Here is a 27,918-nt window from a genome sequence, read left to right as displayed (position 1 = left end):
TTTAAGTCTGGGACAGGATATAGAGAAGGGACATTTTGTTATGCCAGAAAGCAAGAAGATTTTCAAAAATTCATGCAATCACATCAAAAGAACAAATTGTAGTTTGAAGATACGTCCATTGGCTAAAGATGGGACACACAGCATTATTAGGAATAATAACCATGATTGATTAAAACACTGGCTATGGGAAAAATCATAAATTGATATGATAAAAGGGGAAGAGAGATAAAACACTTTGGATACTACTGTAGGTTAATAGGATGCTAACTGATTCTCTGAAAATTTATAATTTAAGGAAAAGTTATATAAATTTGTCTTTCTGGTATGAATTTAATTTGTGCATTGTCAATAGTTCTAGGAAAGGATAGGGAATTCTATTCAAAAGAATCCCTGCTGATGGCAGGTTCTCTTACATCAACCGCCTAAGAGTTGTAGTCTACGAAGCAACAACTTCTTCTCTCCTCTCCTCTCCGTCATTTGCTCTGCAGCCAGAAAGCAGCAACCATGTGTAAGTCCATCTCCATCCACTTTGGCCAAGCTGGTGTCCAGATTGACAATGCCTGCTGGGAGCTCTACTGCCTGGAACATGGCATCCAGCCTAATGGCCAAGTGACAAAACTACGGGGTGGAGGGGGGAGGAGATGACTCCTTCAACTCCTTCTTTAGCAAGATAGGCACTGGCGAGAATGTCCTCAGGGCAGTGTTTGTAGACCTAGAATCCACGGTGGACCTACCCTCACCTCTTTCACCCTGAGTAGCTCATCATCGACAAGGAAGATGCTGCCAATAACTACGCCCGAGGTCACTACACCATTGGCAAGGAGATCATTGGCCTTGTCTTGGACCGAGTTCGTAAGGTGGCTGAGCAGTGCGCAAGTCTTCAGGGCTTCTTGGTTTTCCACAGCTTTTGTAGGGGAACTGGTTCTGGGTTCACCTCTCTGCTGATGGAACATCTCTCTGTTGATTACAAGAAGTCCAAGCTGGAGTTCGCCATTTACTCAGCCTCCCAGGTTTCCACAGCTATAGTTGAGCCCTACAACTCCATCCTCACCACCTACACTACCCTGGAGCACTCTGTGCCTTCATGGTAGATAATGAGGCCATCTATGATATCTGTCACAGAAACCTTGACATTGAACGCCCAACCTACACTTACCTGAATAGGCTGATAGGTCAAATTGTGTCATCCATCACTGCTTCCCTCAGATTTGATGGAGACCTGAACGTTGACCCGACAGAACTTCAGACCAACCTGGTGCCCTATCCCCGCATCCACTTCCTTCTGGCCACATATGCTCCCGTCATCTCTGCTGAGAAAGCCTACCATAAACAGCTTTCTGTAGCAGAGATCACCAATGCTTGCTTCGAACCAGCCAACCAGATGGTAAAATGTGACCCCCACCATGGTAAATACATGGCCTGCTGCCTGTTGTACCATGGTGACGTGGTCCCCAAAGATGTCAATGCTGCCATTGCCACCATCAAGACCAAGCGTACTATCCAGTTTATGGATTGATGCCCCACTGGCTTCAAAGTTGGCATTAATTACCAGCCTCCCACTGTGGTGCCTGATGGAGACCTGGCCAAGGTACAGCACGCTGTGTGCATGTTGAGTAACACCGCAGCCATTGCTGAGGCCTGGGCTCGCCTAGATCTCAAGTTTGATCTCAAGCATGCCTTTGTTCACTGGTACGTAGGTGAGAGGGTGGAGAAAGGAGAGTTTTCTGAGGCTCATGAGGACATGGCTTCCCTAGAGAAAGATTATGAGGAGGTTGGTGTAGATTCTGTTGAAGGAGAGGGTGAGGAATAAGGAAAGGAATACTAAAGTTAAAATGTCACAAAGGTGCTGCTTTTACAGGGAAGCTTATTCTGATTTGAACATTGAAAAGTTTTGGTCTGATCAATTAATCTGTATGTAGCATTGTATGCTCTCATATATAATTACTGACCCATGCTTTAAAACATGAATGCTTTGTCACAGACCCAGGCTGTCCATTTCTCTGATGAGTTTTAAATAAAGTATTCCCTGTCAAAAAAAAAAAAAAAAAGAATTCCAGCTGATGAATACAGAAGGAATGCTAGAACTAGAAAAATTGCAACTGCCTCATAATAACAACTGGCAATACTCAACGAAGGATGTGAAACCAGTGAAATGTTGAAGAGAAAATCATTATCAAGACAGAGATATCTTATTAAACTCATTGATAAATATTAGTGTCATTAAGAATGAGATAATCAGACTTCATACACCTCCTGGTGTGCTGCAATATACCTATGAAGTATTCTTTTTTGAATATTTATTTTTTAGGTGTAGATGGACACAACACAATGCCTTTATTTTTATGTGGTGCTGAGAATCGAATCCAGGTCCTGCCTGTGCTAGGCGAGTGCTCTACCGCTGAGCCACAATCCCAGCCCCCTATGAAGTATTCTTGACATACACACACACACACACACAAAAAAAAAAAAAAAAAAAAAAAAATTGAACCCAAATAAAATCAAGGCTTTAGGTCTATTATCCAGTGTATAGAAAATAAGTAGTATGTATGGAAGAACAAATAACTCCAGGAAGAAGTAATCAGTTATATTTAAAATATGGATCATTTCTATGGGATAATCAGACAGGAGACTTGAAGGCCGCTATGGGGAAAGGCTGGTCCTCTAGCAAATTGTTACAGGTAGAAAAGACGAGTAAGTTCTGGTTTTCTAGGGTAAATACACTTGAGAATAATATATTGTATTGTATATCTCAAAATAGTGTGAAGAAAGGATTTTAAATGTGTTTACCATAATGATACATTTAAAGTGATACATATGCTAATTGCCCTAATTTTACTGATACACAATGAATAAGTAAATCAAAACATCACATTGGATGTATGTACAATTATTATAGGTCAATCAAAAAAATACTATGAAAAAGGGGAGGAGTGAAGAGATTGTTTTAGATTAAGAGACCACAAGCAAATACATTGAGTATCTTTTGCTTGATTCAAAGAAATCAAATGTAAAAATACTTTCTTTAGACATGGGGAATGGTATCATGCCTAAATAAGAAAACTTTTGTGTGTGTGTGTGTGTGTGTGTGTAATGTATCCTGAAGTATTTCGCAGTAAAAAGATGTGTTTGGGATTGGTTTTAAAAATTGTAGAAAGAAATGAAGTGTTGACCATTGCTACAGCTCAGCCAGAGGGAGGGAGATGCTACTTATACACTTCTCTTCGACATACAGATTTAAAAATTTTTCACAATAATTTTTTTGTGTGTTTAGATAAATAAAACCATATAGGAAAATGTTCTAAGTATGTTAAGTAAAAAGAAGTCTGGGAAATAATGAGTTTGATCCTATTTGAGTTTTAGTAAGTTTTAATGTGGATTTTAAAAATGCAAAACAGAGCCAAAAAGTTAACATTGGTAAATTCTCAGCATTCGTTTTTGGATGATTTTTAATTTTCGTACTTTTCAATTCCAAGTCGTTGAATGTTTCCAATATGTCTTACATCTGTTGTCATTTGTCTGGGAAATTTTATGATTAGTTACTGGATAACTTGTCAATTATGATAAAACTTTTTCTTAAAAGTTCATATCAAAGTAGCTCTTGGCTTAAAAATCATAAATTTGTATAATTACTTGTAAAGCCAGAAGGTAAAGTTGTAAAAACCATCCGTTGTTGCCAGGCGTGGTGACGCACTCCTGCAATCCCAGTGACTCCAGAGCCTGAGATAGAAGGATCGCAAGTTCAAGGCCAGCCTCACCAATTTAGTGAGGCCCTAAGCAACTTAAAATTTTGCGATACCAAGGGCTGGTAAGTGTCCCTTTGTTCAATCCCGGTACCTGAAATAAACAAATAAACAAAACAAAAACAAAACAAAACAAAAAAACATCACGTTGCTTTCTTGCAGATCTGAATAATCAATGTGAGATTGTTGACCATTAAGAGTACCAGACGGCAGCAGGCGATCTGGGAGGGGAGAACTTCAAATTAGTGGGAAAGCACCTAAAATATCACCCTAAAACGACCAAGGCGATGTCGCTGGACCCACAGTGGCTGCCGAGGGAGCGACACAGACGCCTAGCACCGAGGGCCTGAAAGGGTCAGTCCCCTCTGGGCCAAAGGCCTCCGCCCACACAGCGCCGGTGACGCCCACAAACGTGCTAACCCGAGTGGCTTCCCAGCTAAAGCTCTGCGCCCAGGACCTCAGCAGCACTGCCCGGGTCCGGAGGGCTGGTGGACCTTCGGCTCCGTTAAAACCCGTCTGGCTTGGCGATCTGTACCACCCGGTCCAGCTGCCGCGCTTCCGGGATCCGCCGTCCTCTGCAAACCCGGACTGGGACAGCACGGCTGCCACCATGGCCTCGGCCCCCGAGCTGCTCTTCTACGTGAACGGCCGCAAGGTGAGCGCGTCTACCGGGCTGCAGTGGCTCCTGCCACATGTCCCTGGTCCCCTAGGGCACGATGCGCGGGCCGGGCATTCTGGTCCCCACCTCCACATGGGGGCAGAAAAAGGAAGCCTTTCAAGGACTGCCCTGTCTTTTAGCCTTTACTCTCCGGATGTGCCAATTCCCTCTATTTTCAAGGCTCACAATCTGATTACTAACCCCATTCCCTCCTCAAACAAGGAGAAAAGAGTTTCTCTTACCCATCAAGGCCAACACTTCCAAATCTTCTGTTCCTGGAAACCTCAGCTGATAGAAGGAATGTCTTCCAATAGATTGAAAACAATCTAAGTAGATGGAGGAGACTTAATTCTCAGCGTGTCTGAGCAGAAAGCATTTCAAGTCAGACCACAGGGATGAACTAATTTAAAGCCATCCCCATCGTATCTCAGATGAAGAAATTACGACCTTCCGGAGTCACAGCAAGTTCCTGGCAGAGTTTGGCAAAGCCAGACTCTGGAGACTACCAATGTCCTCGTAGGGCCCTTTGCCCTGAGGCCCTGTGGGGTTGTTCTGATTCTGGGACTGATCCAGGCAGGGTTTGAGTCATTCAGGTATGACAGAGCCCTGTGAGCATCCTTTGAAACATTCCTTGGACTTGGCATTGACTACTTGCTCTGAATGTTTTCTCAGCACAGTCTGACACACTTTGAAGGGGGAAACCAAGGCAGGAAGGTTGAGGGGTTTTGTATTTGTGGCTGGCTTTGTATTATATTTTCTTAAAGAGGATCCCCCAAATTACACATGTTTTAAGCCCCATAAAAACTTCTGCCCCTGTTGCCTAGGTTCCATAGCAGATAAAATAAGCTGTTTTTTCCTAAACTGTAATGAGGGACCTTTAGGATCCCTCACATGACTAATATGAGAGAGTTAGGATAATGGGGTAGATTGACAACATGTCATTTTTTCCCCTTTTTTTATGACAGAATGGTAGAGTAGACACAATCATGTTGGTGGTAGTGATGGTATTTACTCAAACAAGGATTCAATTCCAGCTCTCTCATTGATCCAACCAGGACTTTCAGAGGCTCAGCCCCTCTCCTAAAAGGGGACAATACACTTTATAAAGAGTGACTATTTAATCTGCTTTATTTCTAAGGGCCTACATTATGCCAGCCCATGTTCACATTTGTGGGAAACAGCAAGTCCACTGGAAACAACAAAGTTCCTGTAAGCATGGAGTTTACGCTGCATGGGGGAAACAGACCACAGCAAATAAATAAATAGAAATGTAGGATGTTAGGCAGTGATGGGTGCTAGTATGAAAACAAAGCAAAGGGAGGGTATGGAGATGGGCAGAAGCTGATACTTGAGATGGGATGGACATTTTGGCCTCTCAGGGTGACATTTGAGCAGCAACTGGGAGGAAATAGGAGTAAGGCAAGCAAACACCAGGGAATGAGTATTTCAGGCAGAGCGCATTGCAGGTAAAAGATCTGGGAACAGGAGGACTTCTGTGTGTTTATGGGGTAGGTCAGTAGAGCTGGAGGCAGGGCCAAAGGTCAGATTAGAAGAGGAGTGTTAGATGATAAAGGTTTTAGTTAGTGATTTCACCAAATCTAAAAAAACGACATACTGTAGTGACGCAGCACAATTCACAATAGCTAAGTGTTGGAATCGACCCAGATGCGTGTCAATAGATGAAAAAATTAAGAATTTATGGTGTATATATATATGAGGGAGTTCTATTCATCCAAAGAAGAGAATGAAATTTGCTGGCAAATGGATGGAAATGGAGAATATCATGCTAAGTGAAATCAGCCAAACTCAGAAACTCAAAGTTTGAATATTTTCTCTCTTATGCAGAAGCTAGAGTGAAATAAAGGAAAGGGAAAGGGAAGGATAAGATTACATAAAGAGGGCTGGGGATGTGGCTCAAGCGGTAGCCCGCTCGTCTGGCATGCGTGCGGCCCGGGTTCGATCCTCAGTACCACATACAAACAAAGATGTTGTGTCTGCCGAAAACTAAAAAATAAAAATATTAAAATTCTCCCTCTCTCTCTCTTAAAAAAAAAAAGAACCAATCAAATATAAATTAATAGCCGAGCCACAGGAACTCTAGTAGAGGAAGGAGAATGGGAGAGAGGAGGGAGGATGGAGGGAAAAGGGGGATCACAAACTGAAATTGAATTCCAGGCATGTATGAGTTTGTTGGGATGAACCTAAATGCTCTGTGTAACTATAAAGCTCTAATAATTAAAAAAAAGTTTTTATTAAGTGAAGCAATAGGCATTTTTAATCTACCATCTTCTTCCCCTTTTTTTCCTCCCTTTCTTCCAACAAATAGTATTGGGATTTTTAACATCATGACTAATACAAGTTCTTGCTCCATTGATTTTTAAGGAGAATAAACTTGTTCTTATCAATGGGCCCACCCTATTTATAGGCCAAATGTCCTGAGATAATTTGTAAAGAACACTCTGGAGATAATTAGTTCAGTTTTTGCAGTTACCTCATTTAAAAGAAAAATCACATTAGCCTTTTTCTACCCTTTCTCTCCTTTCCACATTCTGTTAGGTGTTCCAACGTTGACAAGCAAGCCTAATTACTAGATGGATAGAATTAGAAAAAACTTTCTGATTCTAAGAGTGAGGGATTGTGGAGAATGGTGTGAGAGAGAAACCACCCAAAAGAAAGAGGTGTCTTTAAAGTGAAACAAGACCTCTGGGATTAAAACATTGCCTTTGAAAAGGAATCTTGGAAGCTAATTAAGAGTCTTTAGGTGATGTGGTTGGTTTCTGGTCTATGATTTTTGCAAAATCTCCCCATGTCACCAAAAGTTGTCATCAGGCAGGAGTTAAAGCCATCTGAAAACAAAGCCAGCTCACGTTGCCTAGAGACCTAATTATGGAGAAATTTATGAAACCGTCTTCACTTTTCCAGGGGACCCCAGAAGAACAGTGACCCATTGAACATGAGTTTAAGGGAGGAAAAGCCCATGGATCAACTATACTGTAGATACCATTTTCTAATCTCAACCAGAAAACTGAAGCACTTTGTTCCACCAGGGAGTGAAGCCTAGAGACCAGAGGTGTAGGCTTTGGAACTAACAAGGCATAAATAAGTTTGAATTCAGCAACTGTGTAGCTACTCCACCACTAGGCAGCTCTGGGGCCTCAGGCAAGGTGCTTCATATCTTTGAGTCTCAGCCTTTCCTTCTGCAAAATGAAACTAATAACCATACCTTTTCCTGTGGAACTGGGATGAAAATTAATTCCATGGTTAGCAAGGCGTGAACTATTGTTAATACCTGAGCTAGAAAACAATTGGCTTCCTTAGTAGAACCAGCATCTGCTCAGAGTAGCCAGGAAGACAGACAAGTGATCATAAGCACGGTTTGCTCATTACTTGTTTAGCATTAGTGCAGAAATCTGTAAAGTGCTCTCTGTTGGTTAGTGTCCTTGATTTACCGGGAAGAGAAAAGAAATTTCTGGGGTGCTGGGATGGCTGCAGTGCTTCAGAGAAAAGTGGAAGGGGTGGATGCAGATGAGGCAGCAAGATGCAGCAAGTGAGGCTGATTTTAAAACAACCCGAGTGTCCTCACTGCCTGTGCCTCACGTCTTCTTCTCTGCTGTGGATTCTTGTCCTTCTCTACTGTGTCCTACAATGTTCACCTCGGTCTCCCCTCATCCTCTATCTCTCAGGCCTTCTCCTTCTGCATGTACTTCCTTCCCTTCCTTATTTTCTGTTCTTTCCCCCCTTTTCTCTTTCTTCCTTCTGCCTCTATCTTAGATCTGGCCGAGCCTTGTACAGTGTGAACTTGGACTCTCTTGAAAGAACTAGCAGAAGTACAGAGGGACAGATTTCACCCTTGCAACATCCAAAGTTATGCTGAGATAGACACATTCTGTGACTGTGACTTCACTTCTGTTTGAGTGAAGCCAGGCCCTTCTAGAATTAACTTTCTAGTCCAGAGTCCCTGAGAATAACTCTGCTCTGCACGCTGCCCCACCCCTGGCCACCGTGGTAGTTCTGACCTCCCTGTTTCACTCTAAGAGCTTACAAGAAGGATACTTGCTGGCTTTGTAATCTCCTCAAACACTTACTAGAATAAATATTCCAAGCCAGCAAGGCTGCTTCTGTTAATTTTTTTCCTAAAAGATGTCAATGTCCTCAAGCCTAATATGCTTTACTCTCCAGGCTAACCAGATCCTTTCTCTCCATTAAAACTGGGCTTCTGCACATTCACCATCATATATATAAATTAGGATTAGCTTCAGATTCAGTGGTATAAACTTAAAAGTAACAGTAGTTGGGCTGGGGATGTGGCTCAGTGGTAGAGCACTCGCCTAGCATGCATGAGGCACTGGGTTTGATCCTCAGCACCACATAAATATAAAATAAAGATATTGTGTCCACCTATAACTAAAAAAAAATAAGTAACAGTAGTTCAAATAAGATAGGAGTCATTTTCCTTTTTTGAAGAATGTATATATGGGGGTAGAAGTTGTGAGGGTGTTCCAGAAAGTTCATCGTGTTATCTGGGACCCACGTTTCTGTTTCCCACTGATCTATGAAAGCCACTTGAGTTCCAGCCATTTCATCCCTATTCCAGGAAGATAGAAGGAAGAAAAGGAGAATGCACCCTGGGATTGTAAACAGTCTTTGCCATTAATAACTTCTTTTGTTTCTTTTTATCCTTTCTTTTCTTCTGTTCTGTGTAAAACATCATCCCTCCCTCCTTGGAGTTCTCATAGCAAATTGGACACATCATATGCCATTTATTTATTTAATTAATTAACATTAATTATGTCCCTATGATATATTTCCAGCACGGAGCTCAGTGTTTGAAGCAAAATAAGAATAACATAAGGTAGTTTTCCCAAGATCAAAAGAGGCTGTACAAACACAGATAATTATGATGCAGGGTAAACAGTGCAATAAGAGGTGAGGTCGTTGACCAGGAGCTCACAGAGGAGGATGCTTCCTTGCCATATGGAGTGGGGAAGGTATATTAGGTAGCAGCACTCTCCATGGAGAATTTTGAGCAGGACATTGAATGGCATGCAAAATTCTGCCAAGTAGAGGGGAGAGAGAGAGGACTTTCAGGACAGAAGGAAATCTGTATGTAATTGTAATGAAAATTAAAAGTATATAACTTCTGGGACCAGCCAGTTCTTGTATCTGATTCAAGATACATGGGTCAGTTGTCATGAAATGATGGGCAGTTTGTCAGAGATACATTGCCAAGGAGTTTAAATTTCTCCTAGGACTGTGGGAACCCTTGAGTATAAATTCACTAAGACCCATTCAGCTTGCTCATTAAAGATGCATATTTTGGGTTTTCTCTCCCAGAAATCCTCTCTCCAGAGGGGTTTTATTTTAACAAGCACCTGGATGATTCAGTAAGTCCCAGAATGGCAGTCTGGCAGCCAGGAGTTATGCTGAATTTAAGCAGATACATGAAATGATAGGACTTGGGTTTTAGAGTGATCACTCTGGTAGTGGGGTACAGGGAGGCATTGCAGGTGCCAAGAGTGGATGTGGGAAGACACACTAGGCAGTGACTAATTGTTCAGGCTCAAGGTGGTAAGAGCTCGTGCCAGGCGGTGGCAATAGAAGTGAAGGGTGTTTAGAGAATCATCTTGGAGGTGTGAACTAGGTGACACTGATCGCAGTGGGCTGAAAGGAAGAAAAATTGAAAATGGCTTAGGTTTCTAAGCTTAGATGATCCAGCAGATAATGAGGCCACAAAATAGATTGAGGCAGAGGAAAAAAGAAGTTGGGGAAATAAAGCAAAGAGTTCCACTGAGGGCCAGTTATCTGGAGGATGCCTGGAACATGCCTCACATTTTTCTTGTAGAATGTGTACATGTGCGTGCGTGATACACACATCTCTCTTTCTGTATTGCAGAGTCCCCTAGGGTACAGACTGTGGCAATTGGCATAACCCTCACTTTTGTCTGCCCTGTGGCTATCAGAATTGAGAGGGTGAGGAGGCAGCCCGAGATCCTTCTTGCCCCTCCTTACCTTCCTCCCCGAAGGGCAAACTCCTCAACATTACAACATTATGAAAGATGATTTTGGCTTCTGAATCTGGGAAGCAAAATATGCTTTAATCTGTTCTGTTAATCTAAAAGAAATCTCAAACCTTTAATAAAAAATGAGATAACATGGTCACTTTGAAAAACATGACTGATGGTGACATCTTAGTCATGCCACTCCTGGGTATGGCTGCCCCACGCTGTGCTGCAGCTCACACACACACCTGCTCAGGTGTGCCCTGCCACACAGCTTGGCATCGCTGGCCTAGCCATCATGTCTTCTCCTTGGCTTCTTTGATTTGGGGCCATGGTTGGTTGTGGTCTCTTTGTGGAAGCTAATTATTTGGTAAACAAACAAGTCTTTTAATTAACATCATTGATTTCTCAGAGACTCATCTGTTCCATCAGCTCCTCTCAGCTGCTTCAGAGTTTCTAGGAGAATCTGGACAGAAGTCCCTGTTGTTCCTGTTAGTAGAAACAACCACTACCTTAGAGAACAGTGATAATTCAGGACCAAGGACAGTGGCAGGGTGGGGACTGGGGGCTGGGGCAAGATTTAAACTCTACACTTGAGAGGCAAATTCGTGTGTCACAGGTTCCGTAAACCTGAAATCAACTTGAAAACGTGAGTGTTAATGTGCATTTTCCTCAAGTTTGCATGAGCCTACCAAAGTGAATATCACAGTAGCTCTCTCAATTTTGTGTGTATAACTCTTGATTTTCTCTATTGTATAGGTCATAGAAAAAAACGTCAATCCAGAAACAATGCTGTTACCATATCTGAGGAAGAATCGTATCCTTTTCTTTGCTTCAAATGTGTGTGTGTGTGTGTGTGTGTGTGTGTGCAAGCACGTGCATGCTTGTATATGTTTAGCTGCAGTGTTCTCATCAGATGATATTTCAAATGTTTTTAGAACTACACCGAGACATATGCCCTACTATTATGTTCATCTTTGAGGAAGTCCTACATCTTAGTTTTATAATCAGTGCACAATTGTGGCCGTCAAGAGAACCAAGTTTTTTTCTGATCTCTATTTTAGCACTAAGTAGATGGCTTAAACAGTGAAACTAGCAATGGGAATTAAAGCAGTTGATATTAAAAGGGATCAATTAAGCATCCTTTATATCCTTTAGGGACATAAGATTACACTCTGTAATGATTAATCATCATTTCCATTACAAAAGAAAGCACAGGAATCTCATGAAATGTAAGTAAAATAAAAATGGAGAAATTCAACCTGAAATCTCAGACACATGAGCATGTTCCTAAAGTCATCCAAGATCTTCAAACATAAAAACAATGAATGCTGACTTCCTAGTCAACCACAGTTCCTATGTGTAATATTTGAAGTCTGGCTCACTGTGAGTGACAGAAAACCCAAATAGTAGTAGACAGGATGGAAGATAGAAGTGTATTTGTTTCTCATTGTGTTTATTCATGATCTCCAGGAAGCTGACACCAAAAATAAAGCTAAATATGTGAGGGTTAAATGCCTGTGTGACAGGAGGTAAGGAGTGACTCAGAGAAGGCTTGGGGAGCCTTTGTAAAGTGCAGTTTTTCCTTCCCAAGGAAGGAAGTCCTTCCCCCCACCCCTTGAGGGAAGTTTGAGTGGAAGGGCTCTGGGCTTCTGGTCAGTACAAGGCATGTACATCAAAGCATTGGGGATGGTTGACATGGACTCCATGTCTTTCCACAACACAGAGTCACTTGTGGAGATCAGCCCCTGGGAGGTTTGAATCTAATGAAAGTGGTGGTGATCAATTCCTAAGTACAGCAGCCGGATGGCTTAGTCAGTTACCATCCCTGTTGAAGAAAGTCTGTTCCCATGACTGTCATGCTCACCTTGAGGAAATGAAAGATAGGTTGATCAGAATTAAGAAGCAGTGCCAAAAAGTTATCAGAGAACCTAGTTATCAGGGAATGCTTATGTCTGCTCTACCCTCCTCAGCATGAAGCTTTTACCTCATAGAGGTGACTAATTGAGATCCAGTTGTTACAACTGAATTCCAGCAGAGAGAAAGGAGTAATGGACAGAGGGGGGGCACCCCTTTTATGAGTACACTTCTCTTGTGGATGTCATACATAATACTTATATTTACTTCCCATTGACTAGCATTGTTAATGACCCCATGTAGTGACAGAGGAGGCTGGAAAAATGTATGCTTTAATTCTGGACAGCCATACATGTGTCTAAAGTTTGAGGTTTCAACTATTAAATAATAATGAGGGAACAGATACGGGGTAACAAATAGCAGTTTCTGCCCCTGAAAGGCAGATAAACATGGCTAATATGACACAAATCGTCCATAAGTTATTCATAATTTAACATTTACTTTGTATGTCATTGCAGACTCAAATAAAGATGAGAACAAATATGAAGTGTCCTTATACCTTAATATGCTCAAAGCTGTACATGTATAGACTCTTTCCATTTTTAGTTTGGGCCTATTTTTGGCAACATGAGGTCCAGTTTATTTCAAAGGCGTGCTATAAAGACACACAAGGAAATCAAGAATTTACGAGACTAAAACAATAGCTAAGTACATCACTTGACAAATGTGTTGAACTTAGAAATATGTTAAGAGTCTGTGAAGGTGCTGTTTGACAAGGTCAGGGCTATTCTAGAAAAAGAATTATGGAAAACACATTGTTCTTAACCATGCTTCTTGCAGTCCGACTCACAGGGACTAAATATGGCTGTGGCGGGGGGGGCTGTGGTGCCTGCACAGTGATGATCTCACAGTATGACCCCATCACCAAGAGGATAAGGTGCCTTGAAGCAAAGTGCAGATATGGTTCAATTTTTACAATTTTGTTTAATGTCTTCATTTGGTAAATATGTATCAAGCACCTACTATGTACGTACCACAATTATTTTCAGGCTAGACTCACTCTGCTGTTTGGGGAGGAAAGGCCAGGTCGAAATGGTAGTGGAGAATAACTCTTACAGCCTGTTAATTCATCTCCTTGCTCCCCTACAGTGCATTCTCTCTTCATCAGCTGAGAGATCTATCTCAAAGTATGAATCAGATCCTATCCTGTTCTGCTTCCCATTATGTTTAACATCTCTGTGTTTGGTGTGTGTCCTTCAAGGTCACCAAGCTTCTTGGCTCTATAGGTTGATGTCTTCCATCAGCTTTAGAAACTTCTCAAGGCATTATCTCTTCAAATTTTTACCTTTGCTATTTTTCTTCCCCGTCTTCTGCAACCCCCATTATACATGTTAAGACATTTTATGTTATTCCACAGAGCTTGGATGTGGGCTAAGGGTCTAGCACTGGTTTGATTTCAGATATGCCTGTGCACCATAGCCAAGCCATCTGCTTTCTGAACTCTGGGAGATTTCACCCTGCTTTTCAGCCTGGTTGCCAGCTTTTTAGGCCACTGGGAGTTCTCTTTGCTCTCCTGTCTTCCTTTCCATGCTCTGGGGGGTCTCTTGCATCCATGTTGTCTTGTTTTTAGCCTCTAAAGTATAGCAACAATCCTACACTCCATGAAGGTGGAGTGCCTAAAGTTTTTTCTTCCTCTCCAGTCTTCTTTCTTTGCCTGGAGAGTTTCTTTCAGCTCTCCTTCCCCACCTCCATTTTTTGGTCTCTACCTCCAGCAGGGGATAATGCAGTCTAGCTTTGTATTTTAATCTGTTAATATCCACCTACAAGTGACCATTGATAGCTTATTAAAAATCAGTCTGGTTTGAACTTTAGATAGGGAAAAGGAGAAGGAGGGGAAGAGAAGGGGGCATATGGGTAGGAAAGATGGTGGCATGAGACGGACATCATTAACCTAAGCACATACATGAAAACATGAGTGGTGTGACTCTACTTTGTGTACAACCAGAGACATGAAAAATTGTGCTCTATTTGGATAATATGAATTGAATTTCAATCTGCTGTCATATATAACTAATTAGAATTTTAGGAAAAGATCCTGTTGAAGATCTTTTGTATGTGAAAAAAAAAAGTCAGTCTGGTTTCTCCTCCTTCCTGTCTAAGGCAGATTCCACCTCCTCCTTCTTCTTCCATTTCAGGAAGAGAACAACTGTACCTTAGGGATGAGAGCAGCTGTGTCTGTCTTACAAGATTTTGTCCCATAAGAGATTTTATTTAGGTTTCTTTTGTACTCAGTATGGGGTGAGGTGTTTTTTTTTTTTAATATCTTTTTGTAGCTTGTTTTGGCTTTAGAACAAGAATGATGGTTTCTTACAACTTTCTACATCTGAACAGCAAACTCAGCTGCCTTAAAGCCAATACTCAAACATCTCTCTTTCACTATGTGCCCCCTTCACCTTCATAACTTTCTCTATTCCCTTAGCCTGCACTACTTTATTCACAGCACTTCTCATCACCTCAGTTGCACAAAGTGTATTGTGTATTGTCTATGTACATGTTCTTCCTCTTCCTTCAACCAGAATATACATTCTGCAGCTATAGGGATTTTCTCTATTTTGTGAATGAATCTTAGCACCCAGAACTCTGCCTGGCACATAATAAGCATTCAATGAATATTTATATTTACTTATCAATAAATAATTTCCTTCCAGTCTTTCTTTTGTGTTTATCATGTGGAAGCATACTGTACATAATGTTTAAATACCTATATATTTTGCCTAATTTTTCATGAATATGTTTTAGTAAATAAAATGTTAATGGCTATGTATCATTTTGGTGGACTAAAACTCATCCCCAAATAGGAATAACTTAGACTGTATTAATTTTCATTAATATCAGCTATGCATCAATGAAACTTCTTATATTTGTGTCAATGATTATTTCTTTATGAAACATCTATAGAGATGGGATTGCAGAGTAAAAGAGTATGCATATTTTAAAGCTTTTTAAAATGTCTTCCAATGAAATGTCTTCCAGAAGAACTTTGGGAGATCTTCATTTACATTCTTGTAAATAGTATATAAATCCCATTTTTCCAAATCTTTGCTAATAATAGATACTATAATTTTTAAAAACATCATTTTCTTTGATAATACAGTATTTCTCATTGCTTAATTTGAGTCCCTTGTGATCATTTTTGAGGTTCACTTCAAGTGTTTGAGGAACACTGTAAGTGTTCATGGCCACCTGTAGTTCTGTTTGGTGAATAAGAACATTGTAGGAGTCATTTTGAATTAGACATTTTCTAGCAGTGTTTTTTTTTTTGCTTTTGTGGGATTAAGTGTTCTGTATCCCACACTCGATCTGTCTGAAGAATGACCTCAAAGTGCACTTTATTGACCAACAACCTTAGCCCAGCATCTGCCTGGAAGGTGGAACAAGGCCTTGGGTGGATAGGTAGTTACATGTAACTAGAGAATGTCAGCCCCTCATTCAAGAAGAAAAACAACTAAGGTTAGCTGAAGCTATTCTGGAATTAGAGAAAGGAGGCAGAATTTTAACCGTGCTGTTCACATTCCCATGTAATCTTGAGTAAATCACTCAGAAAGTCAGATTATACTTCTGTAAAATGAGTGTGAGCTAAGGACCAATTGCAGATTCTAAGCCTGGGGAGGTCATACAAAACCTGCCCTGTAGAAGATGAGGACTTGGTACCGTGAGGACCCAGTCCTCTTTCCGACTAGACATGACGCTATTTATACTCTGTTCTTCTTTTTTGCATCCTGAAGACACTACCCTGCCAACGCCTGCCTGACCCCCATCTGTTCTTTGTACGGTGCCGCCATCACCACAGTTGAAGGCATAGGAAGCACCAAGACCAGAATTCATCCTGTTCAGGTATGGATGTGCCTCTTTCTCACAGGGTATCTATGCTTGGAAAACCACGAATGACATTGTGAGTCCCGAGATTGAGAGTAGAGCCATCTGGGCCCTGCTGCTTGGTCACTGCTAACAGGTTAAACCCAGCTGGAGCTGAGAGTAAAACCTGGCATGCTGTGATATGACTTTGTGACTGTCTTGGAAAGGCGCTTTTGGAAGATTGGAGGACTTTTCCCTTTTTTTGACGGGGAGTGAACTCAGGAGCACTCAATTGCTGAGTCAAGTTCCAGCCCTATTTTGTATTTTATTTAGAGACAGGGTCTCACTGAGTTGCTAAGTGCCTTGCTTTTGCTGAGGCTAGCTTTCAACTCATGATTCTACTGCCTCAGCTTCCCAAGCCACTGGGATTACAGGCATGTGCCTGACTTTTCCCTAAGAAAATACTGACATGACCTCTCATGTTTTCTCCATGTTTTAATTAAATGGGACCTGACCATCTTATGTTCCAAACTGATAAAGGTAGAAGAGTCAGTGCATTGAGGGATATAATTTTATTTTTTTTTCTTGTTTTGTTTGTTTGTACAGTGGAAAATTACATGGAAGTATCAGCTACCAAAAAGATTTGTTAAACATAGGGCTTGTTCAGAAGACAGCTGAGAGGCCCCGTCAATGAATTTTGTGACTTTTCTCTTAAAACAATCTCCTTAGAGCTTGTCCCCCCAGTGAAAGATACCTTCAGAACCCCCCAAAGGGCCACTTGTTTTGATCTAAGTTAAGGAAGGTCATTTATGAGAAGTGGATAAAGGTTGGAAAACATGGGAGCAGCCTAGAAAATAGCCTAGCTTCAGATTCTCAAGACATGAAGGAATTTCGTTTATTTCTCTGAAACCTCACTAGCTAGCTGGAGAGGATTCTCCTGGGTGTCCCTGTGAGACTTGGCTGTATACAAGCATGGGAACTCTTTCATCCTCAACTGCTGCTGAGCTCCCATCTTCACAATGTTGCCAGAAGGCAGTTTGCAAACTGGACCTGTCCTTTGGAAGTTGGACTCCAAAGAGGGGCAAAAAGTACCAGAACAGTTAAGGCAGTTTCCTCATCTGGATTAATGGTGGCCTTTGTAAACTGTGTGTAACAGCATCAGTACAGTAGTTGGCAGATAAAATTGTTCTCAAGAAATACTCAGAGGCTGGGTGTGGTGGCACATGCCTGCAATCCCAGTGGCTCGAGAGGCTGAGTCAGGAGAATCACAAGTTCAAAGCCAGCCTCAGCAAAAGCAAGGTGCTAAGCAACTCAGTGAGACCTGTCTCTACATAAAATGCAAAATAGGATTAGGGATGTGGCTCAGTGGTTGAGTGCTCCTGAGTTCAATTCCTGATATCCACCCCCAGCCCCCCCTCCAAAAAAAAAAAAAAAAAAGAATAAAAGAAAGAAATACTCAGAAAAAATTTCTTCGTTAATTTCTCAATTTGAGTGTAATTTGACTCATTTCTCTGAAGGATTTCCTTGATATAATTGACCCTCAACTGCAACTGTACCTTGAAACCACCTAGGAATCTTTAAAAGATATTATTCCTGTACCTCACTTGCACAGTCTCTAAGTTAATTGGTCTGGGGTACAGCTGGGTCCTTGGAAGTGTTGAGCCCTCCTGGTGATTCCAAAGGCTGAGAACCTCGCTGTAAGTGAAGCTTAAAAGCTAATGAGAGGGCTGGAGTTGTGGCTCAGTGGTAAAGCGCTTGCCTTTCATGCGCAAGGCCCTGGGTTCAATCCTCAGCACCACATAAAAATGAATAAATAAGTAAAGATATTGTGTTCATCTACAACTAAAAAATATATTTAAAAAAAAGCTGATGAGAAGCAAGGATCTTGACAACCCAGGCCAAAGATGCTAGGCCCTCTGGGATAAGAAGGGCTTTCAGGGGCCTCTTCTCCAAATTTAATATGCCCAGAAGTATCTGGAGATCTTCTAAAATGGAGGGTCTGGTTTAGTAGGTCTGGAATGGAGCTCAAGATCTGCATTTGTAAATGTTATGTCCTTCCAGGAGAGGATTGCCAAGTGCCACGGCACCCAGTGTGGATTCTGCACCCCTGGGATGGTGATGTCCATCTACACGCTGCTCAGGAACCATCCAGAGCCCACTCTAGATCAGTTAACGGAAGCCCTTGGTGGTAGGTTGTGTGTGTGTGTGTTATTGTAATGATGATGACAACAGCTGATTTTGGACACCCTACCATGTGCCACACAAATGCTGTTTTAAGATTATCTTACAATAACTTTATAAGACAGGTACTGTTAGTATCCCCATTTCATAGATGGAGAAGCTGAAGTTTGGAGACAGTCATTTAATGTATGCCACCTAGGTGTGGAAGAGTAGGTTTGTTGAAATCAAGCTTCAATTAGGTCGCACATCGCATTTGGCCAATGTATTTCTCAGTCTTCTGTCTTTAAGATTTTCTTCTTTTTATCAGTTGTTTGCCTATTTTTATAATAATTAAAAAGCCAGGTTATTCATTTACCATTGGAAAGAAACCAATTACCTCTACAAGTTGCTCTCTTACTGCTCAGGGTAGGTGATCTCAGCAACATCTCACAAATCAGAAGGCCATTGATGAACATTGCATGAAAAGATCTTCTGATGATTCTTATTTCAAAGAACTGTCTGAGGCCACTCTGGAAAGATTTTATCAAGTTCAAGATCTCAGTGTATATGTGTGCGTGCAGGGGGTGATCTTCATTAACAAGATTCTACAAAAATTAAAAAAAAAAATAACAGCTAGGCTCTGGCACACACCTGTAATTCCAGTGACTCAGGAGGCTGAGGTTGGGGGTTACAAGTTTGAGGGTAGCCTCAGCAACTTAGCAAGGCTCTAAGCAACTTAGTAAGACCTGTCTCAAAATAAAAAATAAAAAAGGCTGAGGATATGGCTCAGGGGTTAAGTGCCCTTAGGTTTGATCCCCAGTACCAAAAAACAAAAAAATGAAAGCAAAAACAAAAACACAGCCTCTCAAATCCTATGTCTGTTGATACTCTCCATGGCTCAATTTGTCTTTGTTTTTGACCTCCTGAAGACCTTGTTTCTCTGCTCACAGAGCATGAGACTGAAGCTCATGGCTACACTTCCTCTGCAAAATGTTCCAGGGAAAACTAGGGCAAACAGAAGCAGAAGAGACATAGTATATGAACTTTATTCTGCCTAATTTCCTTTAGGTCTCATCCTGTCTTTGATTTCATGGCTGTTTTTAAATGTAAACTTGATAAGGGTTCTCAAATTTTAGGGTAAAGACATATATGGGAAATTTATAAATAATGAAAAATTTTGGAACCCACTACCATAGAATTTGGCTCTAAGGTCTTGATTTTTTTAAATTAGATGTCAGATGGGGGTGGCGGAAGACTACGAGACTACTGTGAGAGAAACACTGACCTGGTAGTGATTTATTATAAATGAATTATGGGCCCAATTGCTTCCAAAGTTTAATAACTACCTTTGCTTCTATATAATATTATCCATCTTTCTATCAACTGAAACTTAACACATACTCTTTATCTCTCCTCCTCTCTTGCAATAAATTGATAATTGCCATAGTAAGTATTAATAATAAGGAATTTTATTCTTTTAAAAATGGAGAATAAAAGCCGGGTGTGGTGGTGCATGCCTATAATCCCAGTGGCTCTGGAGGCTGAGATAGGGGTTTACAAGTTCAAAGCCAGCCTCAGCAAAAGCGAGGCTCTAAGCAATTCAGTGAGACCCTGTATCTAAATAAAATACAAAATAGGGCTGGGGATATGGCTCAGTAGTTGCATACCCCTGAGTTCAATCCCCAGTTATCACCACCAACAAAAGAATAAAACTTGCTATTTGCAAAAACATGGACGAACCTAGAAAACATTATGCTAACTGAATGGAATAAGCCAGACACAGAAGAGCAAATATTGCATGATCCCTCTTATATGAAGAACCTAAAATAGTCAAATTCAGCAAAGCAGAAAATAGAATGGTGACTAGCAGGACCTGGGGAAAGGGAAAATGAGTGATTGTCAAAGTGTGTTATGCAAGATGAATAAGTCTTAGAGAGATAATGTACAGCATGGTGCCCATAGTTATCACTACTGTATTATATACCTAAACATTTGCTAAGAGGGCAGGTCTTTTGTTAAGTATCCTTGTTATTGAATGACTGAGTGCATGAATGAAAAATGAACAAATAAGCAGCAGGAGGAAACTTAGGTAGCTGAGCTGTTAAAATCTACCTCAAGATTCTTAATTAAATATTCCAAGTTGCTGATGTAATAATTTGTGCAGATTAGGTGGACTGAAATGTCCAACAGAACTTTCTTCTGGGATGAGGTCCTTCTTTTTATTGTGTGTTTGGCAGCTTGTGCTTTTGTCTAGGTTACTCAATTAACAGAGCTGGGATTTCCTCTTTCAGGTAACCTGTGCCGCTGCACTGGATACAGGCCCATAATTGACACATGCAAGACTTTCTGTAAAGTAAGTAGAAAAGAACTTGTGAATGAGTATATTTTTCCCCAATGAAGCAAAGTTGTAGGGTCCATCAGGTGTGATTAGAGGAATAGCCATTATAATACAGGGCTACTTCCTATCTCGAGGTCTATAATTGCTATTTGCTATTTAGCCTTGGGCAGGAGGGTTACCCTCATTCATTGAGCTTGCCTTAGTAGTTACATTGTGAGCACCTAAGCATTTTGACATTGGTTGCAGTTATTGCTTGCAAGAGGCCATTCCTGATCTGTTTGGGTCAGGTACCTTCCCAGGCTCCTATAGCTCCTTTGCACCTGGGATGTATATATGCTTGCCCTGCATAGCTTTGGTGATAGTGTGGCGCCATTGCCCATATGCTGTACCATCTCTTCACTAGACTGTGTGCTACTTGCAGCAGAGTCTGTATATCTCCATGGCTGGTCACCATGTACTAATTGAGTGGTTAATCAATATTTATTAAATGAGTAAGTGAACAAACAACTTTGGAATGGAAGACAAGCCTTTTGGAAGTTAACCTGTGAAAGAATGATATCATAGATAAGAACAGAGTGTTTATATGCTAATAGTTGTGCATATTTATTGTTAAATGTTTGAAATATTTAATATTATTAATTTTAATCATTAATCATTAATAATAGTTATCGCTGTGTCCAGGCTTTGTTATAAGAGCTTTACATAGTTTAACTTGTTTAATGTACACTGCTATTCCAAATTCCTTATAAGCTCAGGTTTTTCATTAGAGTTAGTTTGGATGTGTTTAAGTACAAACAATTCTCCTTTATGACACCTAATCATAATGACTCTATATTATGAGGTTTATCTGGTAGTTACCCACTTTATTTAATATTTAATAGAATCAGCATTAAATTCCTACTGATTTTTTTTTTTCATTCATTAGACTTTTAGCTGTTGTCAAAGTAAAGAAAATGGGACTTGCTGTTTGGATCAAGGAATAAATGGATTACCAGAACTTGAGGAAGGAAATAAAGTGAGTGAAATGTAAAGTTGTTTTAAAGTTTTCTCAGGACATGTGCAATGACTGACTTGCTCTTAGGAAGAATAACTTCCTCTCCAAGCTGTGTTAACATGTTCCTTCTCATTCTCACTTCATTTCTATTTTTAAAAAATCAGCCCAGGAAGGGGCAGGCAGATAGAAGACCAGAAACAGGTACAAGGTAAGTTAGATAGGAGGAATATGTTCTAATTGTTCAATAGTCAGTGAGATAATTATGGTTGACAGCAATTAATTGAATATTTCAAAATAGCCAGTAGGGATTGTTCTCAACACAAATAAGTGATAAATATCTGAGGTGATAGGTATGTCAGTTATCCTGCAGTTTCAAACTATATGCCATTCTGAGTAGTGTGATGAAATCTCATACTGTCCTCCTTTATTTTACCCAGAATATGAATCTTCCCTTTGTCCAATGTATTCCACTTTATATATACTACCCACCTATTTGTCATTTATTTAGTAGTCATCTTAGTTATCAAGTCATCTTCAAAGTATTGCACTGCTTGTGTTCAAGTAACCTTTCTTTTATTTAATAAGGGCTCCAAAGCACAAGATTAGTGATGCTGGTAATTTAGATACACCAAATGGTAACTGTAAAGTACTTCCTTTAAGTGAAAAGGTGAAAGCTCTCAACAAAATAAGGAAAGAAATTTGTATGCTGCGATTGCTAAGATTTATAGTAAGAATGAATAGAGTAAGACAGCATATATAAGGTTCAATATGATCCACATTTTCCAGAAGCCATTGGGGGTCTTGGGACATATCCCCCTAGAAAAGTAGGAACTACTATAACCTCCGTACTTTTTCTCTTTAAGACAAATTCAAAACTCTTCTCAGAAGAGGAGTTTCTGCCATTGGATCCAACCCAGGAGCTGATATTTCCTCCAGAGCTAATGGTAAGATAGGCAATGTTGTGTCTAGAGGGTTGATTTATGGAGGAATTCTGGATTCTTTCAGAAGCTGACTAGCAAATAGGTAACACCTTTTTGTCATCCTTATCTCAAGGTCTAAAAAGTGTGGACCAAGGAAGAGGTGGGGGAATGAGGGTGGAGTCACCAGGAGGGGTCATTTGACTGAAAGAAGGAACTGGTGGTGTCTGTAAAAAGCCGTGCAGTCACAATGCTTGTAAATGTAGACACGTTTTCTGCTTCCAGTTTTGCTGTAGTTCATTCTTCCATAGGATGATTTGACAAAATTCAGCATGTTTAAACATTAAAATGAATTTCTTTGAGATATAAGAGCACCAAAGGGATTTACATGGAGAGCCTCTAGAAGGAGAAAAATACTGTCAAATTTTTATCTCGAACTCTGATTCCTTGTGAAGCTCTACTTTTTAGGTCATTTATTTTGTTTTTCAGAAAATCTGTATTTCTTTTCTTTGTTCCTACAACGATAAAGCAAAAATGGATGGAAATGTTGTCATATGTATCTTGAATCCCCATTGCTTTTTCAATAGATAATGGCTGAGAAACAACCCCCCAAAACCAGGGTTTTTCATGGTGATAGAATTATATGGATTTCCCCGGTGACCCTGAAGGAACTTCTGGAAGCTAAATTCAAGTATCCCCAGGCCCCTATTGTCATGGGGAACACCTCTGTGGGTATGTAGACACCCAGGGACTTCTTATGGGGAAATCAAGGAAAAGGACTTAGAGGGAAAACAGCCTCATATATGTGTGTTCTCAGATAAAATAATCTGGAATAGCATTTTTAATCCTTTGGACTCAACTTCCTCATCATTGCTCAAGAGATTTTTTTTTTAATATTTTTTAGGTGTCAATGGATCTTTATTTATTTAGATGCGGTGCTGAGAATTGAACCCAGTGCCTCACACATGCTAGCCAAGCGCTCTACCACTGAGCCACACCCCCAGCCCCTCAAGAGACTTTTTATCACGGAAGAAGTAAATCCCTTGTGTCCTTCAGTGCCCAGAGTTGCGCCTCACAAGCTAGCTCTGTAGCAAGCCAGCAGCAGAGGGGCTGAGGATGGCTGTCTTGCCATTCATTGGGAATTAATCTGAGCCTCATCTTGAAGCTTCTCTCTCTGTTCCTTCTCTGGGTGGTGTCTCAATGAAGATAATATGTTTTACTGATGCTGCAGTTTTAGGGGCTTCTGTGGTAGCAAATGTAGTTCAGTTTGCCCCATTCATTAAGAACATGCCCTCACCCCCACCCCAGAGTCTTTCCAACGAGAATTCTGAGCATGCCATAAGGCCCAAGTTTTAGGGTTGATAATTCCAAAGAGTCCTCCAATTTTAATGAAAATGTATCCAGCCATTTTCTCTGGGTCTGGGTTGACAATAACTAGACCAGTAGATATATAACTTTAATATGTTTAAAGTCATCATTTTGATTTTAATTTCAAAATTAAAAGGACAGTTAGCCCCCATTTATTCTAATCTTCTTGGTTTTTCCCCCTAATTCTTTAGGGCCTGAAATGAAATTTAAAGGTGTCTTCCACCCAGTTATAATTTCTCCTGATAGAATTAAAGAACTAAATATTGTGAATCATTCATGCAATGGTAAGTTCTTAAGGCCTTTGCTCTCTTAGTTAAGACACATTAATCAACTTAGTTGTTATTGCAAACAAGCAGACAGAATTTTTCCTAATTATAATATGCACAGAAATTCTCTTCTAAGAATGATAACATTCGGAGAGGGGCTTTAGGAAGAATTCTCTAAAGTTATACCAGATATTAATTGTCTGAATAGTCAGATGTTTTTACTGAAGAACTGTCCTTGTCTGCAACACCAGAGAGGGTAAGAATTACTCAATGAGGGTTCTGGGCTAAGTACTGAACAGAAGAGAAAGGTGAAAAGGATACAACCTCTGCTCTCCAGAAGCATGCAAAGCAAGTTTATGTATTAAGCAGCTTATTCACTGGCCTCTCCATTCCTGAAAGGAAGTTGATTTAATGGCAATGATGAGAAGCAACATGAGTGTGGGTTTGAAATATAGTCTCTGGAATCTAATTGTTTACTATGGCAATTAATATGTCATAAATTTGTTCAGATCTGTGGAGATTAAGCATGATAGAGTGAGTAGTGCTTGATATAGTGGGTGTTCAAAGAATTTAGCCTTCATCATCTCCACAGTCAATTCCATCACTCACTACCACCTCCATCATCCCACCACCTCTACAACTACCATGACCTTCCCACCCATCACCATCTCTACCTCTACCACTGTCATCACCATCATCACCACCACCACCTCCATTGCCATCACTGCCTCTATCATCATCACCCCCACCCATCATCACCACTACCTCTACTGCCATCATCACCATCATCACCCCACCACTCCCACCATCACCACCTCTACCACCACCCTCACAACCACCACCACCTATAAGTAGGACAGCATGTATCTACTATAAAGATTCCTTGTCTGTAGCTTTGGTCCAGTGGACATTTTCAGGTAAGAAGTGATCACATGGCATTATTTATGCATGACCTTATTTTAGGACTGACCCTGGGTGCTGGCCTCAGCCTGGCTCAGGTGAAGGACATCCTGGCTGATATGGTCCAGAAGCTCCCAGAAGAGAACACTAAGACGTACCATGCTCTCTTGAAGCATCTGAGAACCCTGGCTGGGTCCCAGATCAGGAACATGGCTGTATGTATTTGATGGCAATAAACTCTGGTGGATGACTGTTCCCTCAGGAAACATTTTTGTTCTTTAAGAACAAACAAAAATTTAAAAAAAAAGAACAAACAAAAAGAATAATTCTTCAAAGTTTGTTTAATCCTTATTTTAGTGCTCATGTTTTTATAATTATAAAACTAAAGTAAAAATAACTTATTATTTTTAAAAGTCTTTAGGGGGCCACATTGTGAGCAGGCATCTAGATTCAGATCTGAATCCCCTTCTGGCTGTGGGTAACTGTACCCTTAACCTGCTGTCCGAAGGTGAGTGACAGCTCCTAGTTGGAGATTGTTAAATCTGCTCCTCTCACCCCTCTTTCTCTCTGGGGAGGCAGAAAGTCCAATTCTGGAAATGACTCTTTCTTATAATGTTAATGCTTCTGTCTGTCTTTCTGGAGGCTGGAAAGATGGTCAGTCTTGTCTTAATCTCACACTCCCAACCTCATCTGCTTCTTTTTGAGATCCTGTGCTGGATATTTTCACATACTGACCACCCTATAGTGAACATGCTTGTGTTGGTTAATGTCCTAGTATGATTTGATTATTGGAAAGAACTATAAGCCATTGAGAACTCCTGGACCCTATTATTGGAGAGATTCCCCAAGGGGTATGGAAGTGTGTTGCATCCACATCATGTTTTGGGCTACTACTTAATTTGTTCTTGATAGATGCCTACAGGTCTTTTCTAGCTAACCAATAGCTGGGCCTCATTCTGTATTTATTTATTTGATTTTTAAAACTAAGTCCAGGAGTGTTATTTCTCTTTTTTATTTGTTCTTTTTAGTTATGCATGACAGTAGAGTCTATTTTGACATATTTATACAAACATGGTGTATACCTTATTCTAATTAGGATCACAGTCTTGTGGATATACATGATATTGTGCTTCACTTGTGAAGTTTATTTCTCTTATTCCAATTTGAGAAACAATTATTAAAAAGTTCTAATTGATCCTTTATAAATCTAGAGGTATTTTCTCTTAAAATTATGAAGTTTCTATTACCTGCATTGTGAAATACTTACTCCTCATATCCTCTAACCTATTAAATTATCTTAAGAAGGTTTGAATTCAGAATTTTCAATTTAGGTAATATCACTTTAAAAAGTCATACCATGAGAAGCAAGTTTTGTCATGAAACTACATCCATCAAAAGTTCCTTAGTTTTTATCCCCAGGTCATGTTTTAATGTGGCTTTAAACTGTTCCATCTTCCAATATTTTGATTAAAGAACAGAATTTTTATAAGTGCTGGGAAAAGGTACAAACAACTAAGGCAACACCTCACTGGTATATAAACTAATTAAAGGGAATTTTAAAATCCACCACTGAACCTAGTAGGGTTGCTGGTTATAAACTGTAACTGTTTGTTGAATGACTTGATCAAAATATCAAAAGGAATATTAATATCTACTTCCTATTGGTGAAGCTCAAGCTGAATCATGTCATTCAGGAAGAGGACTGCTAAGGTCCTGTCCTACTCTAAATTCTGAGCTGCTCTTTACCATATATTTCTACCTGTAAGCAAGCAGAGAAGGCAAAAATGGTGGGGAATAGGCTGGAAGGAGGGCTGCAAGATGCCCACAGAGGGTAAGAGATTTGGGAGCATAGGAATGGTCAGTTTCCCCAGGTGTATGGTAGAATTATTTCCCAAGTTCTGTGATTTTATTCAATAGGCTGGAGATTTCAGGGCAAGTGTCATTTCTTTCCACAGAAGGAAAACGACAGATCCCTTTAAATGAGAAGTTTCTCAGCAAGGACCCCAGTGCAGATCTTAAGCCTCAAGAAATCTTGATCTCAGTGAACATCCCTTACTCCAGCAAGGTGAGAAGGTCCTTCTTTCATTGCCTTAGTGTTGCCTGTGAGCCCACAGTGGTTTATTCCAGCATAGGGTGGGCCAAGAAAAAACATTGAGTGTTGATAGGGAAGATAAAAATCAACCTTAGAAAGTGGCATGAGGTCTTTATCTTACAGGACCTGTGAACAGTTCCTTTTGCTCCTAACATTTAAAAAAAAATTTTTTTTTTGTCCCATAAGACTTTTTCCCTAAATGAAACACAAAGAATATACTTCTGCCTGTGTGTTGGGGTTTGAAAGAGGCTAAAAGATATATTTGCAATAGAATTTAGAAAAAGCAAGGGCTTTGGAGACAGATGGACTCAGATTTCAGACCTGGTTTCAAGACCTGAACTAATTACTGAATCGCCTTGAGCCTTAGATTCTTTATCTGTAAAATGGGAAAGATTACACCTGCCTCAGAGGATATATTAGTTTGCTGGGCTGTGATAACAAAGAACCACACACTGAGCATATGCTACAACATAGATTTATTTTCTACAAATGTCAGAGGCTAGAAGTCTTCTATCAAGGCATCAGCAAGGTTCATTTCTTCTAAGACCTCAGACCTGGGCTTTAAATTGCTTTCTTCTCTTTCCGTTTTTGCAACGTCTTCCCTCTTTCATTCATATGTGCAAAATTCCTCTTCTCAAAGGACACTTCAACATGTGAATTTAGGGTGGACATAATTCTGCCCATAAAAGAGGATGTGACAAGGATCAGATAAGGCAACATACACATACTTCCTCCTGGTACAGATCGTTTTCAGTATGTTTCTACATGTGCCAT

General features: G+C 40.3%; 1 protein-coding gene and 1 pseudogene across 1 annotated transcript in view; both read left to right on the top strand.

Moving 5' to 3' along the window:
- Positions 1-504: 504 nt before the first annotated feature.
- Positions 505-1,888, top strand: LOC114083782 (tubulin alpha-1A chain-like; annotated as a pseudogene).
- A 2,317-nt stretch (positions 1,889-4,205) lies between these two features.
- Positions 4,206-27,918, top strand: part of Aox1 (aldehyde oxidase 1) — a 69,416-nt gene continuing 45,703 nt past the window's right edge. The window contains exons 1-13 of the mRNA XM_027925027.2: positions 4,206-4,395; positions 11,157-11,214; positions 13,095-13,191; positions 16,040-16,148; positions 18,171-18,297; positions 20,561-20,622; positions 21,533-21,622; positions 22,465-22,545; positions 23,106-23,250; positions 24,078-24,170; positions 25,116-25,267; positions 25,467-25,560; positions 27,008-27,117. Of these exons, the coding sequence (XP_027780828.1) occupies positions 4,351-4,395; positions 11,157-11,214; positions 13,095-13,191; positions 16,040-16,148; positions 18,171-18,297; positions 20,561-20,622; positions 21,533-21,622; positions 22,465-22,545; positions 23,106-23,250; positions 24,078-24,170; positions 25,116-25,267; positions 25,467-25,560; positions 27,008-27,117 (1,263 nt within the window). The 5' untranslated portion in view covers positions 4,206-4,350. The remainder of the gene's footprint in view (positions 4,396-11,156; positions 11,215-13,094; positions 13,192-16,039; positions 16,149-18,170; positions 18,298-20,560; positions 20,623-21,532; positions 21,623-22,464; positions 22,546-23,105; positions 23,251-24,077; positions 24,171-25,115; positions 25,268-25,466; positions 25,561-27,007; positions 27,118-27,918) is intronic.

This window comes from Marmota flaviventris, chromosome 11 (genome assembly GCF_047511675.1).
Source record: "Marmota flaviventris isolate mMarFla1 chromosome 11, mMarFla1.hap1, whole genome shotgun sequence".
In the NCBI taxonomy this organism is placed as follows: domain Eukaryota; kingdom Metazoa; phylum Chordata; class Mammalia; order Rodentia; family Sciuridae; genus Marmota; species Marmota flaviventris.
Note: the sequence above shows the minus strand (reverse complement) of the source record. Positions and strands in the feature narration are given on the sequence as shown.